Here is a 14,257-nt window from a genome sequence, read left to right on the forward strand (position 1 = left end):
CCCATTTGAAATTAATGTATGAATGATTTTAAAAGGTAATTACAGTGAAATTTAATAAATTGATAGGACAATGGTCATTTAGAGACAAATAGATATTTGCGGTATTTATTGCTTTTGGAAACATCATCACATTTTATTCCAATTGTTGATTAGTTCACTACCGCGTTATGAAGACCAAGTACTTGCTATAGGTCGTTACATTTGTCGACATTCAAAGAAAATGAAAACCAATAATTGTTTGTTGACATTTCAAATGAGCTTTAATTTTTCCACAAAAGTTTCAATCAAACTTTGGTATATAAATACAATTCATATCATTTCAATAATTTATATCAAAACATCTTTCTTTTTAGTCTCAAACTAAAAACCAAATATTCTCAAAATCATTCAATATGTCATCTCTTTCAAGCCTTCTTTTCCTTAGCTTTTGCTTTTCTTTGCTATTTTTCTGCTCAATTTCTGAAGATGACCAACGAAAGGCAACTCTTATTTTTGCCTCTAATATATTATCTCAATTTTTTTCTTTTTCTTTTTGGTTTAATATGTAATTATTAATATATATTTTTTTTTTACTTTGCAGACGTATATTGTATACATGGGAAGTCATCCAAAACACCAAGTTTCAACCTCATCTCATCATATGAGAATGCTACAAGAAGCCATCGGGAGGTGATTATAATCGTCCAACTTTAATTTAATAGGGGCTAGGTTTAATTATTAATCTAGTCTTTGAATTTTTGTGTTCGTGTTTAATAGATCTAATTTGAAAAGTATGTATAATAAGTTTCATTACTAAATTAGCTAGAAGTCATTGCCATATTCAATGTTTCTTAAGTTGTTGGTTTCAAATATTGTGTCTAAAGATATCGAATTGGAAATGAATTTATCAGACAAAAAATTGAAAATTAATTTGATATGTTAACATAAAGTGAAGAGAGTTCAGTGACTTATTTTATTAGACATATATTTTTTTAAATCTAGAACTTATAAAATACAAATTATATAATTGAGAAATCTATTAGACACATTTTTAAAACTAAAAAACATGTCTTTGACGACACATGTTTGAATGTTCAAAACTAAACTTATACTAGATAATCAATTCATTATTTGTTAGATCAAACTCATATGTTATGATCATCAAATGTACTGACTAAGAAAAAAAAAACTCTTATTTTCAGTACTTTCGCTCCACACTCTTTGCTCCATAGCTACAAGAGAAGTTTTAATGGCTTCGTTGCGAAGCTAACTGAAACTGAAGTAAAAAAAGTTTCAGGTACGTACATCTTCATAAACCTTAAGGATATGCTTTTTTTTCCCATGGGATCAAGGAAAATAAGTCCTATGATGTGAAGACATGTATAATATATTAGCACCATTTCTAATTTCAAAGAATTATATTATTTAAATTTAAGACTTTTTATATTAATCGTCCGTGTAATAGGTTAGCTAATGCTTTAGCAAAAGAGGCCAGGACTAACCATCAGGATAGTATTTGGGCTTGGGATTTTCCAGTCCGTTTTCTCATTGTGGCTAAATCGGATGTTACTCATTCTTAGTCCATAAGGCAGCATAAAATTCTTTCCATTTTTTTTTAAAAAATTAAGGATTTTTATCGTTTAATTATGTGTAATATATTTGAACTATATGGTTGTACATTTTCCACGTCGGTCCATAATATATATATATATATTTTTTTTTCTTAATTTTAGAAATGAAGGATGTAATTTCAGTTTTTCTAAATGAAAAAATACAACTTCACACAACAAGATCCTGGGATTTCATGGGGTTGACCCAACAAGTTAATCGAGTTCCATCAGTGGAAAGTGATATCATTGTGGGAGTATTTGACACCGGAATTTGGCCAGAATCCCCTAGTTTCCTCGACCATGGATATGGCCCGCCACCGCCAAAGTGGAAGGGTTCTTGTGAAGTCTCATCCAATTTCTCTTGTAACAAGTAAGTTCACAAACAAAATACATCAGAATTTTTTACATTGATTCCATATTGCCTATTATTTAATTGTAACGTCTCGAATTTAAGAGGGGGACATTGAATGAACCGAGATCACATCTAAATGAGATGATCAATTTTAAATCTGAGACATTACATTAATTATCTAAAATTATGCTTGGGAGTGCTTTTGTAATGATCAAAATCACTTTTGACGTGGCTAAAATCACGTTTCTAGTTGATTGTCAAACACCAAAATTTAGAAATTGTGGTACTTTGACAATGATAGAAAAATGATTTTTGAAACATCTAAAAAAAAATAGTTTGATTTCAAGTAATTTTTGTTAGGTGATTGTGAATGTTTTTTTTTTTTTTTTTTTTTTTTAATATTGGTATTTCATTTTTCAAAATTCTCCTCCTCTTATGTCACTTTATTTTGTCCTAAAATTTTTAGAAAATGTGTATATTTCTTTTTAAAATTTTTTATTTCTTCTTATCTTACGCTCCCCCTAATTATATCAGCTCTAAAGTTTTTATCATGTTAACCACTAATTTTGTTTTATTATTATTTTTTTAAAATTACATTATTCTCATTTTTTTTCTCTCTTCAAATGGTTTTAACTTCTCTCAAAATTTTCTCTCTCGAGCTGTTTTTAAACATCTTTCTCTAACTTTGTGCTCTTGATTTTTTCCTCACTGCTAAGTTTTTTTTCTCTCTTTATAAAGTTATTCTCCCCAATTTTTCGTCACCAATTTTCTTTTATATCTTTGTTATTTTATTTCTCTATATTCAAAATTTCATTGCTTTGAAAATGTTCTCTAGTTCGGACCTTTTTAAATATAAAAAATTAAAAAAATTTACACTTTATGTTAGAAAAAAAAAGTGGAGGACAAATATGAAAAATGAGAGATATATGTTTTCCATTCAACTAAGCATGCCTTTATATAGGCTTATAAACATAACCATAGGAATGCCAATGGTTTAAAGCTATAAATGTCATCAAATGCTCATAACTCACATAACTTCTATAACTCAAAAATCACTATTGGTTACAAAAAACTAAAAGTCACAAAACCCAAAAGTCACACTAAATGCCACAAATAAAGTATAATAATGACAAACTTTTCAACACCCCCTTAAACCTGATTTGTTACACCAAGTAAACTCCTCATTTTGATAAAAGTCTCCAACTTGAGGGGTTTTGTGAAAATGTTTGCCGCTTGGTCTTGTGGCTTGATATATTTGAGTTCTACTTCTTTCTTCGTAATGCAATCCTGAATGTAGTGAAATCGGGTATCAATGTGCTTGCTCCTCCCATAAAATACTGGATTTTTGGCTAAGGCAATAGCCGATTTGTTGTCAACAAAAATCTCCATTGGACCTTCCATTTGAAACTTCAACTCCTTCACTAAGTTTCTTAGCCAAATTGCATGACATACACGTGAAGTTGCTGCGACGTACTCTGTCTCACATGTTGATAATGTGACTATGGGTTGCTTTTTCGACATCCATGTGAACGCCGTTTCACCAATAAAAAACACAAGTCCCGTAGTGCTCTTTCAATCATCCAAATCACTACTCCAATCACTATCGCAATAACCAACAATATCAAAATTGCTAGAAGAGACATAGGAAAGACCATACCCAATCGTCCATTTGATGTAGCGAAGTATCCTTTTTGTCATTTTGCAATGTGTTTTTGTCGGTTCCTCCATAAATCGACTAATAATTCCAACCGAATAAAGAATATCCGATCTTGTACATGTCAAGTATCTCAAACTTCCAACCAAGCTTTTGAAATATGTAGAATTTACCTTCTCTCCTCTATCTTGCTTGGTGATTTTGACTCCACATTCCATCGGTATTCCAACTGGATTAGCATCATTCATATTGAACTTCTTGAGCACTTCTTTAGCATAGCCCTCTTGGGATATAAAAATCCCATCTTCACCTTGTTTGACCTCGATCCCAAGATAGTAACTCAGGAGATCAATGTTCGTCATTTTAAACTCCTTTGCCATCTCTCTTTGAACTCATCAAACATGCTAGGATTGTTTTCGGTAAATACTAAATCATCAACATATAAACAAATGATTAGTATGCTTTCATCTTGCATTTTGATGTAGAAAGCATACTCATAAGGACACTTCATATACTTCTTCTCTTGAAAGTACTTGTCAATCTTCGAATTCCATGCTCTTGGTGCTTGCTTTAAACCATAAAGTGCCTTCTTCAATCGAAGCACTTTATCTTCTTCACCCTTGACTTCATAACCCAATGGTTGTTCCACATCGACCTCTTCCTCAAGAATTCCGTTCAAAAATGCTGATTTGGCATCCATTTGATGTATCTTCCAATGATTATGGGCTGCCAAAGCAATAATCAAACGAATAGTTTCAAAGCAAACAACAGGGACAAATACCTCATCATAATCGATGCCATGTCGTTGGCTATACCCTTTCACCACTAGTCTCGCCTTATGCCTCTCAATATCGCCATTGACTTTTCTCTTTGTCTTGTATACCCACTTCACTCCGATCATTTTGTGCCCTTTTGGAAGCTTGGTTAACTCCCATGTGTCATTTTTCTCTATCGCTCGAATTTCTTCATCCATTGTATCCTTCCATTTCTTGCTTGTAATGGCTTCTTGGAAACTAATAGACTCACAATCACCAAAAAGACAATAGAGAATTGTGTCATTTTGATTTTCATTTACCTCATTAAGTTCCTGTAGACTTCAAGTTCCTCTTGGGCCAATTTTGTTCTCTGAATCGTTGGATGAACCTTCAGATGATGATCGATCGGTCGAATGACGTGACATTGGAATGGGAAAACCTTCACCCATTTCATCCCTGGTCGGCTCATTTTCATCGTCTTCTTCAAAATATGGAAGGAAATCATACTCCTCCTCTTGTATATTCCAATCCCAAGAGGCTTCCTCATAAAAAACAACATCACGACTAATCATTACCTTCCCATTCAAAGGATTGTAAAGACGATAACCCTTTGAACTTGCATCATACCTGATGAAGATGAGTTTCTCGCTTCGATCATCGAGCTTGGTCCTTTTTCTTCCGACACATAAGCATATGCAATACTCCCAAACACCTTGAAGTGACTAATCCCGGGTATTCTTCCGTTCCATGCTTCTTGAAGTGTCTTGTCAAGCACACTTTTGGTTGGTGCTTGATTTGTCAAATAAACCGTACAAGCTACGTTCTCTGCCCAAAATTCCCTCGACATCTTCTTTGTCTTTAGCATGCTTCTTGCCATGTTCAAGATTGTCCGATTCTTCCTCTCCACCATGCCATTTTGTTGCAGTGTCCTTGGGACTGCTAATGGACGTCAGATGCCTTTTTCATCACAAAATTGTTTGAATTCATTTGATGTGAATTCACCACCTCGATCGGTTATCATGGCCTTGATTGTAAGGTTGCTTTCATTCTCCACACGTGATTTAAATCTCTTGAAGATTTCAAATATGTCTGATTTTTTCTTCAAAAAGTACACCCATGTTTTTCTAGAAAAATCATCGATAAAAAGAAGGAAATATTTACTTTTACCATGAGACTTTGATTTGATCATTCCACACACATCGACATAGATGAGTTTTAAAGGCTTCTTTGCTCTTGTCATAGACTCCTTCAGAAAACTACTTCGATGATGTTTGCCAAGCAAACACCCTTCACACACTTGGTTTGGCTTGTGAATGTGTGGTAAACCTTGCACCATCTTCTTCTTCGACAAATCTTCTAGACTTCCAAAATTGAGGTGCCCGAACCGTAGATGCCATAGCCAAGAGAGATCTTCATAACACTTCTTCAAGCATTTTGGAACATCATTACATATATTCAAAGGAAACATTTGGTTTTAGTCATGGAGACTTTAGCAATAAGTCTCGCATGATTATCCCTCAAATACAAACAATTTTTTTTCATTTGAAGTTCAAAACTTTTCTCTAACAATTGCCTTACACTCAATAAATTATTTTTTACATTGGAAATGTAATAACCATGTGTGATATATTGATTTTCTCCATTTTTTAACCAAATGAAAATTTTACCTATTCCTTTTATGGCGGCCAAAGAATTGTCTCCAAAGGCAATAATACCTTTCTCCATCTCGTTCAACTCCACAAACATCTCGTGTTTTCCACACATATGATTCGAGGCTCCTGTGTCAAGATACCACATACTATCTTGATTCTCTTTTTCTCTCTTTGAAATCATAAATAAGGTTCCATTCTCCTCTGTATAATTGGATTGCCCTTGATGGGTTTTTGATGTGCTAGCAATTGATCGGTCCTGATGCTTTCGATCAATCGACTCTGTTTGAGATGAGTAACATTCATTTGCATAATATCCATTTTTGTTACAATTATAACATTTTACCTGAGATTTATCTCTCCCGGACCTTCACCACGTCTTCCACGACCTCGACCTCCTCTTCCTCTTGAGGATTCAGACGAGTTTTGAGAAACATCAGTGTTGGCTTCACCTCTTACACCATGGCCTCGACCACTACGACCTCTACCACATCCACGACTATTCTCTTTCTTGATTTTGAGTTGGAGAAGTTATTCAACAGTCTCTATTTGCTCCATCTTCCTTTTCTTTTTCTCCTCATAGGCTTGTAACGAGCCTATAAATTGTTCAGTTGTCATGTTCTCGAGATCCTGTGTCTCCTTGATCATCGTGGCGATAATCTCAAACTTTGTATTTAGGCTTCGTAAAACCTTCTCCATGACACGAACATCAGTGATTTCTTCACCATTCTGTCTCAATTGGTTGACGACAGCCATTATTTTTGTATGATATTCCGCTATCACCTCCATCTCCTTCATTTGTAAAGATTCAAACTCACCACTTAAGGTTTGCAACCGTACCTTTTTCACACGATCGGATCCTCTATGAGTCGATTGGAGCTTGTCCCATGCCGCCTTTGACGTTTCCGCATTGGCGATGGTCTCAAACATATCTTCGTCCACCGATTGATACAAGATATAAAGGGCCTTCTTGTCCTTCTTTCTTGTCTCCTTTAACTGCGCTTGATCAGCTCTAACTTCTGCCACTTGGAAACCGTTCTCCACGATCTCCCACACGTCTTGTGCTCTTAGTAATGCTTTTATCTTGATGCTCCAATTGTCATAGTTGAGCTTGGTAAGCATTGGTAGCTGAAGTGAACCTATCCCACCGCTGGCTATTTTTCTCTCAATATTTTCTACTAGCTTTGATACCACTATGTTAGAAAAAAAAAGAGGAGGACAAATATGAAAAATGTGATATATATGTTTTCCATTCAACTAAGCATGCCTTTATATAGGCTTACAAACATAACCATAAGAATGCCAATGGTTTAAAGCTATAAATGTCATCAAATGCTCATAACTCACATAACTCCTATAATTCAAAAATAATTATTGGTTACAAAAAGCTAAAAGTCACAAAACCCAAAAGTCACACTAAATGCCACAAATAAAGTTTAATAATAACAAACTTTTCAACACTTTATAGCAAAAAGTTCAAAAAATATAAAATACTTTTAGAGTTTTTTGTGTAAATATTTTTTGAATATTTCTATTTATAAGAATTTCCTTTTTAGAAGATCTCAATGTAAACATTTATTCTAAAAGTTAATCTCAAATATGTTCTTGAGCGATGATTGAAAATCCCATTTAGTTTTGATTGTACTAAATCACTTTTAAAATTGTAGAATCAAATATTAAAAAGATGATATATAAATCATGGGTTAATAAACTAATTTGGTTAAAACACTACTTTTAAAAACATTCCCTAACATACGACGAGCCTAACATGAGCTTGGATGTTGTATGTAGTAAAATCATTGGAGCTCGATCATATCGTCGCAATGGTCAGTATCCAATAAACGATATCAAAGGTCCAAGAGATTCAAACGGCCATGGGACGCACGTAGCATCGACGGTAGCAGGCGGGTTGGTCAGGCAAGCGAGTATGCTTGGTCTCGGCTCTGGCACGGCAAGAGGAGGAGTCCCGTCGGCACGTATCGCCGCCTACAAAGTATGTTGGTCAGACACTTGCTTTAGTGTTGATATTCTTGCAGCATTTGATGATGCTATTGCCGATGGGGTTGACATCATCTCCATGTCCCTTGGACCAAGGAAGCCGATAGCTAATTACTTTAGTGACCCCATCGCCATCGGAACTTTCCATGCAATGAAGAACGGAATCCTTACATCAACGTCTGCCGGCAATGATGGTCCAAGCTCTTTCACCCTTACAAACTTCTCACCTTGGTCTTTAACGGTGGCAGCCAGTACTACCGATAGGAAATTTGTAACTGGTGTTCAACTTGGAGATGGAAGAAGGTTCAATGTATGTCAATTAATTAGTCTCCTCTGTTTTCTAACTAATTGATTTTTTGTCTTTTGAATATTAACTGTATTAACTCTATTTTCTTTATTTTTTTTTCCTTTTGTAGTAAAGAGTTATAATCTTAACCAAATTCTAAGGGTCTGATTGAAGAAAAAAATATTTTTAGAAAATTCATTATTTAAATAGTTTCGATAGAAACTCTTTAAAATAAAAATACATGTCTTTTATAAAAGTGTTTTTATGTAAAGTTTGTTTCGTTTGTTATATAATAAAAATATTTTTATAAATTTTAAATTATTATAAAAGAATTCGCTCGTGGCTGTGGTTGGTGGTCATCGTTGTCGGTCGTCGGAGATGGTATTTGGAGGTTGGCCGACAACGATTGGCGAATGTGGTGATTGGAGTTGACTCATGACGATTTCTGAAGTTTCTAATATAAATTAGGGAGAGATTAATCATTAAATACTTAAAATTTATTTTTCTAAAAGTTGGTTTCAAGTATTTTTATCCTAAAGTAACTTATTAATATATATACTTTTCATATGTTTATAACAGGGAGTGACAATCAATACATTTGATTTAAATGGAACACAATATCCATTTGTGTATGCTGGAAATGTACCAAATGTTACCGGTGGCTTTAATGGATCCATCTCCAGGTTACTACTCAATTTTCATCTTTAATGATCTTGATTCCCCACTATATAATTTAATGATGTATTTAGGGGAATTGATTAATTATATCAAAATAATCATCGATTTATTTATTTATTTTGTATTAGTAAATATTTCATTTATGGTCTTTTTTTTTCCTATTAAGTTCAATTACTTGCGACCGTCGAGCATGTATATACTTTCACCAATTGAGTTATATTCGCTAAATTTATAGTCCCAAGTATGTTATCTAATATTTCAGATTTTTCTTTCTTAATTCTTTTGTGAAATAGATTTTGCTTGGGAAACACAGTGGACAGGGAATTGGTGAAGGGTAAAATTGCCCTTTGTGATATTTTGGTACCACAAACACTTTTAGGTTCTATAGAAGGGGCGGTTGGAATTATAATGCAAGACAAAAGTCCAAAAGATCTCACATTCTCTTTTCCCTTGCCTGCCTCCCATCTTGGCACACAAGAAGGAGCTCTCATTTCTTCTTATCTCAACTTAACTAGGTAAATTATTATACTCACTAATTACAAAATTCACATATTATTAATTATTAATTAAGGATGGATTAATTAATTAATTAATTAATTAATTATCTACATGATTATTTACAGCCTTCCAACAGCAACAATATCAAAAAGTATTGAAGGAAAGCATGAAGCAGCTCCTTTTGTTGCATCTTTCTCTTCAAGAGGTCCAAATCCAACAACCCCAAACATTCTCAAGGTATAATCAACTTCTAACTTTCTTTTACAATACTAAACTCATGGAAATGAAGAGTCACATATCATTTATAATATAACGATATTTTATAAGTAATTTTTTTTGTGATTGATTTTTCTTTTTTGGAAGTGCAGCCAGATTTGAGTGGTCCAGGAGTTGAAATTCTTGCAGCATGGAGTCCTATAAGTTCTCCTTCAACAGCTAAAGATGACAATAGAAAACTTCTTTTTAATATTATTTCAGGGACTTCAATGGCTTGCCCACATGCTACAGCAGTTGCTGCCTATGTTAAATCATTTCACCCTTCTTGGTCTCCTGCTGCCCTTAAATCAGCACTTATGACAACAGGTAATTAATACTAATCTATTTGCCTTTTGTTAGATCATCGATTCACCATTAAACTTAAGTTGATAGGTAAATATAAATTTAATATTATATTAATACCTATTCTACTACCATCTTAAATTACCGATTGACCTAAAAACATATGTTGATAGATGAAGGTAAATTTAATATCATATCATTTAACACCTTCTAATTAGGTTACACTCATTTTGTAACCTAGTCCAACCACAGCCAAAATATTAGAAGGAAAAAAAGTTTGTCACGTGTAAACTCAACCGTAAAAAATGGGTGTAAACCAACTACCAAACAAGTAATTTTTTTGGAAAAAAGTTACATTTTTGGTTCATAGGTTTTGGGTTTAATTTTCATTTGGTTTTTAGGTTTCAAAGTGTTTCACTTTTTGACTTTAAGGACCTCTTTGGTTGGCAATCTAGACTATGATTTATGTTTTCATATTCACTAAATTTAGTAAATATGTGTTTGGTTGACAACTTAGATTTTGTTTCCAAATACAATATTCAGATTTTATAATCCAAACACTGCAAAAAGCAACATTTTTACGTTTTCATTGTATCCAGAATTTGAATCTTTTCGTGTTATAAACTCAATTTTTAAAATTAATATATATATAATGTTATGTATTATAAGTTAGGTTAAATTGCAAATTTGATCCATGTGGTTTGGATAAAGATAGGAGTTAGTTCCTATGATTTTAAAAGTTAGACTATAATCTTTATGATTTGATATTTACTATATATATAGTCCCTATATGGTTTATTAAAATCCTCTTAAATAATTTCTAGCATAGAGACTATTTATAAAGCTTTTATCAAACAATAGAGTCTAAATTCAAATAATAAATCATAAGACCTGAATTTTAATTTCCTCCAAACTCTAGGGACCAAATTTAGAATTTATCTATAAATTATATAATATTATAAAATAGAAACTACACAATTTTTTTAACATAAAACATGTTCATAAATTAATTAATAATAGTGTATTATCAACTAATATTTAGTAAGTAACTACAACTAGCAATTTTCAACTCTTTATAATTCATTTTTGAATCTGCCACCAAACATATTTCTAAAAGTATGAAATACAACATTGTTTTCATTTAATCCATATCTTTTAAATTTATGTTTTCAGATTCTCTATCAAACAGCCCGATTTAGTTTGATTTTAATTTAGTCCCTAAGTTTCAAAATGTTGCAATTTTACCTTTGAGATTTGAGTTGTCTCAATTTAGTCCCTAGGTTTCAACACTCATACTTTCAACCTTGATTTTTTTTACTAAATACTCACTTCAGTATTAGACATTAATGTCTATTAATTAATGTAAAATAGTTATGAAATGAAAATTTTTAATTAACATTAATATTGATGAACAAATAGTGAAACTTAATTAATTATAAATATTTTAAATTTTGTAAATTAATTAATTGATATAAACCCACTAAAAATTAAATGTGAGTATTTTAAAAAAATGAAACTAAAAGTGTAAATCTTGAAATCTAGAGAGAAATTGAAACAAAACTCAAATTTCAAGGGTAAAATTGTAACATTTTGAAACCTACGGATTAAATTGCAATCAAACTCAAAATCTAAGGAGTACAAATGTAACATTTTGAACATAGGGACCAAATATAAACTAAATCCAAAACCCACGGGAAAAAATGTTTGGTTTAAATACTACTTTTCGTTTATTTTTGTACCTATACTTTCAAAATGTTCGTTTTGATTCCTATACTTTCAACTTTGATTCGTTTTGATATCTGTACTTTCAAAATGTTCATCTTAATTTGGTCCTTGAACTTTAAAAAAAGTGGTCAATTTGATCCCTTATCAATGAAGTAAAAATGAAAATGAAGGGACCAAAATGGTCACTTTTCGAAAGTATAAGAATTCAAATGCACCAAACTAAATAAAAGTACAAGGACTAAAATGAACATTTTGAAAACATATAAACCAAAATGAACTAAAGTTGAAAGTATAAAGACTATTGATGCAAAAATCCGAACAAGGGAAACACATTTAACCTTCACGTAACACTAGTAGTAAAATTGTTTGAAGGGGGAAAGAGCGTTGCTTACAAAAGAGAAAACTTGCACACTGATGTGGTGTTTACCACACGCACTCTGATGCTTAAAGCTAGAGAGTGAAAGAATGTAGAAGGTAGAGAGTCTAAGTATAAGATTCCTATTACCTCATATGAAGCTATAATGATGTATTTATATGTAGATAAAGTTGATCTAGATCTTCTCTTTTTCCCTTTTGAAATTTGATTATTTGATAACCTGCTCAAATCTTACATGGGATTCTTGGGCTCTGGTGTGTGGCCAGCATGCTCTATGTGAAAGTTGGACTTCTCGGCCTCGAAGGGGCCAGGATCGACCTTGGACTCCAAGGTCGAGGGCAAGTTGGGCCTTTGAGCCAATTAGGGCTCATATGGGGAGTTGGACCCAACTCCCCACCTTTAGCCCATCATAATCCTGTTTTGGTCACAGTCCGATTTTATTTTTTCCTTATTGATAGATCTATCATCTTGGTCCAAAATTCATTCGTAACATAGATCAAACTGAACATTTAAACCTTTTTTTTAATAGTATTTTGATGTCCACATAGAAATCAAAGTGTCACAACTTCTAAATTATGATTCTCTTTTATTCATATTATTGTCACAAAAATAGAGTTAAGTTAACACAATTTGAATGTATGTAATACAGCATTTCCTATGAGAGCTGAACTTAACAAAGATGCAGAATTTGCATATGGTTCAGGCCATATAAATCCACTTGGTGCAGTGAATCCTGGTTTGATCTACAATGCTTCAGAAATTGACTATATAAGATTCCTATGTGGCGAAGGTTATAACACCACTTTACTCCAACGAATCTTTGAAGATAATTCTACATGTTCTCCAACCAATTCTGACCAAGTTTTTGACCTAAATTATCCTTCATTTGCTCTTTCCACACATATCTCAACCTCATTCAATCAAACTTACAAAAGAAGGGTCACGAATGTTGGGTCAACAAATTCTACATATAAAGCCACAACTTTTGCTCCTTCAGGGATTAATATTTCAGTCAATCCTTCTATTCTTTCATTCAAAGCCTTGGGTGAAGAGCTAAAATTTGAGCTTATAATTGAGGGAAAAATCAGTAGAAGCATTGAATCGGCTTCCTTGGTTTGGGATGATGGTGTACACAAAGTGAGAAGTCCTATAATCGTCTTTGATTCTGATCCCTTCATTCACTAGTAAGTTTATAATTTCGTGTATTATCTCATTACCTAGGTTTCCAAATTATTAAACATCAATAAATGTATTAAAAGTTTTTTTTTCTCTTTGTCAAAACGAGCATAGCTCAACTAGCATATGGATGCATTAGCAACCTAGAGATTTGCGGTTTGAATCCCTTGTCCCTGTTGTCCTAAAAAAAGTTACTTCGTTTCATTAGCTATGTTCGTTGTGTACTTGTGTATATTTTAGTCTTTCAAATTTTCAATTTTAAAAAATAGGCTTACAAAATTTTTAATTTTAAATAGAATATAAGATTAATTGATTGTTGCAATTTATGCTGGATCAAACCTCTTTTCGTTTGAAAACTATTTGATTTTTTTTGTTTTTGGCTCTAGGAATAGCAATTATATATTTTATTTCAAACCACTTTTACAATGTTTTCATCTCCATCAAAAGATATTTTGAACTTCTCAAACAAATTCTAGAAACGAACCATTTTTATTTTTTTTCAAAATTTGAGTTGCATTTTAAAAATATTTGTATGAAGTAAATAAGAAAATAAAGAAACTTTGTTAATTAGTGGAATTAATGTTTATAAGTGGATCAATATAGACTCAATTAAAATTTTATATTAAAATTGTTTCATACATAAGACTTCTTTAAAGGAAGATTTGTACGAATGACTCAAAATTGGACTCAAAATGCCAAATGACCGGGATTTTCAAAAGAATATCGAATGGTCCTTTACTATCATCAACTTTGAGAGAAATTATCAAAATAGCTTTCTACACATGAAACCCTAATAAGCGACCTATATTTCATTAATATTCAAGTTTTTCCTTATTTATAAGAATGTCTAACTTCCTTAAAAAATACAATAAAATTAGGCAAAATTAGCATTCATTCCTCAACAATAAATTATTACGTTTTCTAAAAAGGAGAGAGAAAAGGATTTTAAGTGAGGCACGTTCG

General features: G+C 32.4%; 1 protein-coding gene across 1 annotated transcript; it reads left to right on the forward strand.

Moving 5' to 3' along the window:
• Positions 1-282: 282 nt before the first annotated feature.
• On the forward strand, positions 283-13,505 carry LOC120067009 (cucumisin-like). Its single transcript, XM_039018372.2, has 10 exons — positions 283-479; positions 581-669; positions 1,182-1,276; positions 1,713-1,959; positions 7,791-8,307; positions 8,863-8,966; positions 9,255-9,476; positions 9,585-9,696; positions 9,828-10,041; positions 12,768-13,505. The coding sequence occupies exons 1-10, from the start codon at positions 393-395 to the stop codon at positions 13,301-13,303; spliced, it is 2,223 nt and encodes a 740-aa protein (XP_038874300.1). The 5' UTR covers positions 283-392; the 3' UTR covers positions 13,304-13,505.
• The last annotated feature ends 752 nt before the right edge of the window (positions 13,506-14,257 follow it).

The sequence above is a fragment of the Benincasa hispida genome, chromosome 12 (genome assembly GCF_027475165.1).
Source record: "Benincasa hispida cultivar pf3 chromosome 12, pf3_genome.v1.1, whole genome shotgun sequence".
NCBI classification, from domain to species: domain Eukaryota; kingdom Viridiplantae; phylum Streptophyta; class Magnoliopsida; order Cucurbitales; family Cucurbitaceae; genus Benincasa; species Benincasa hispida.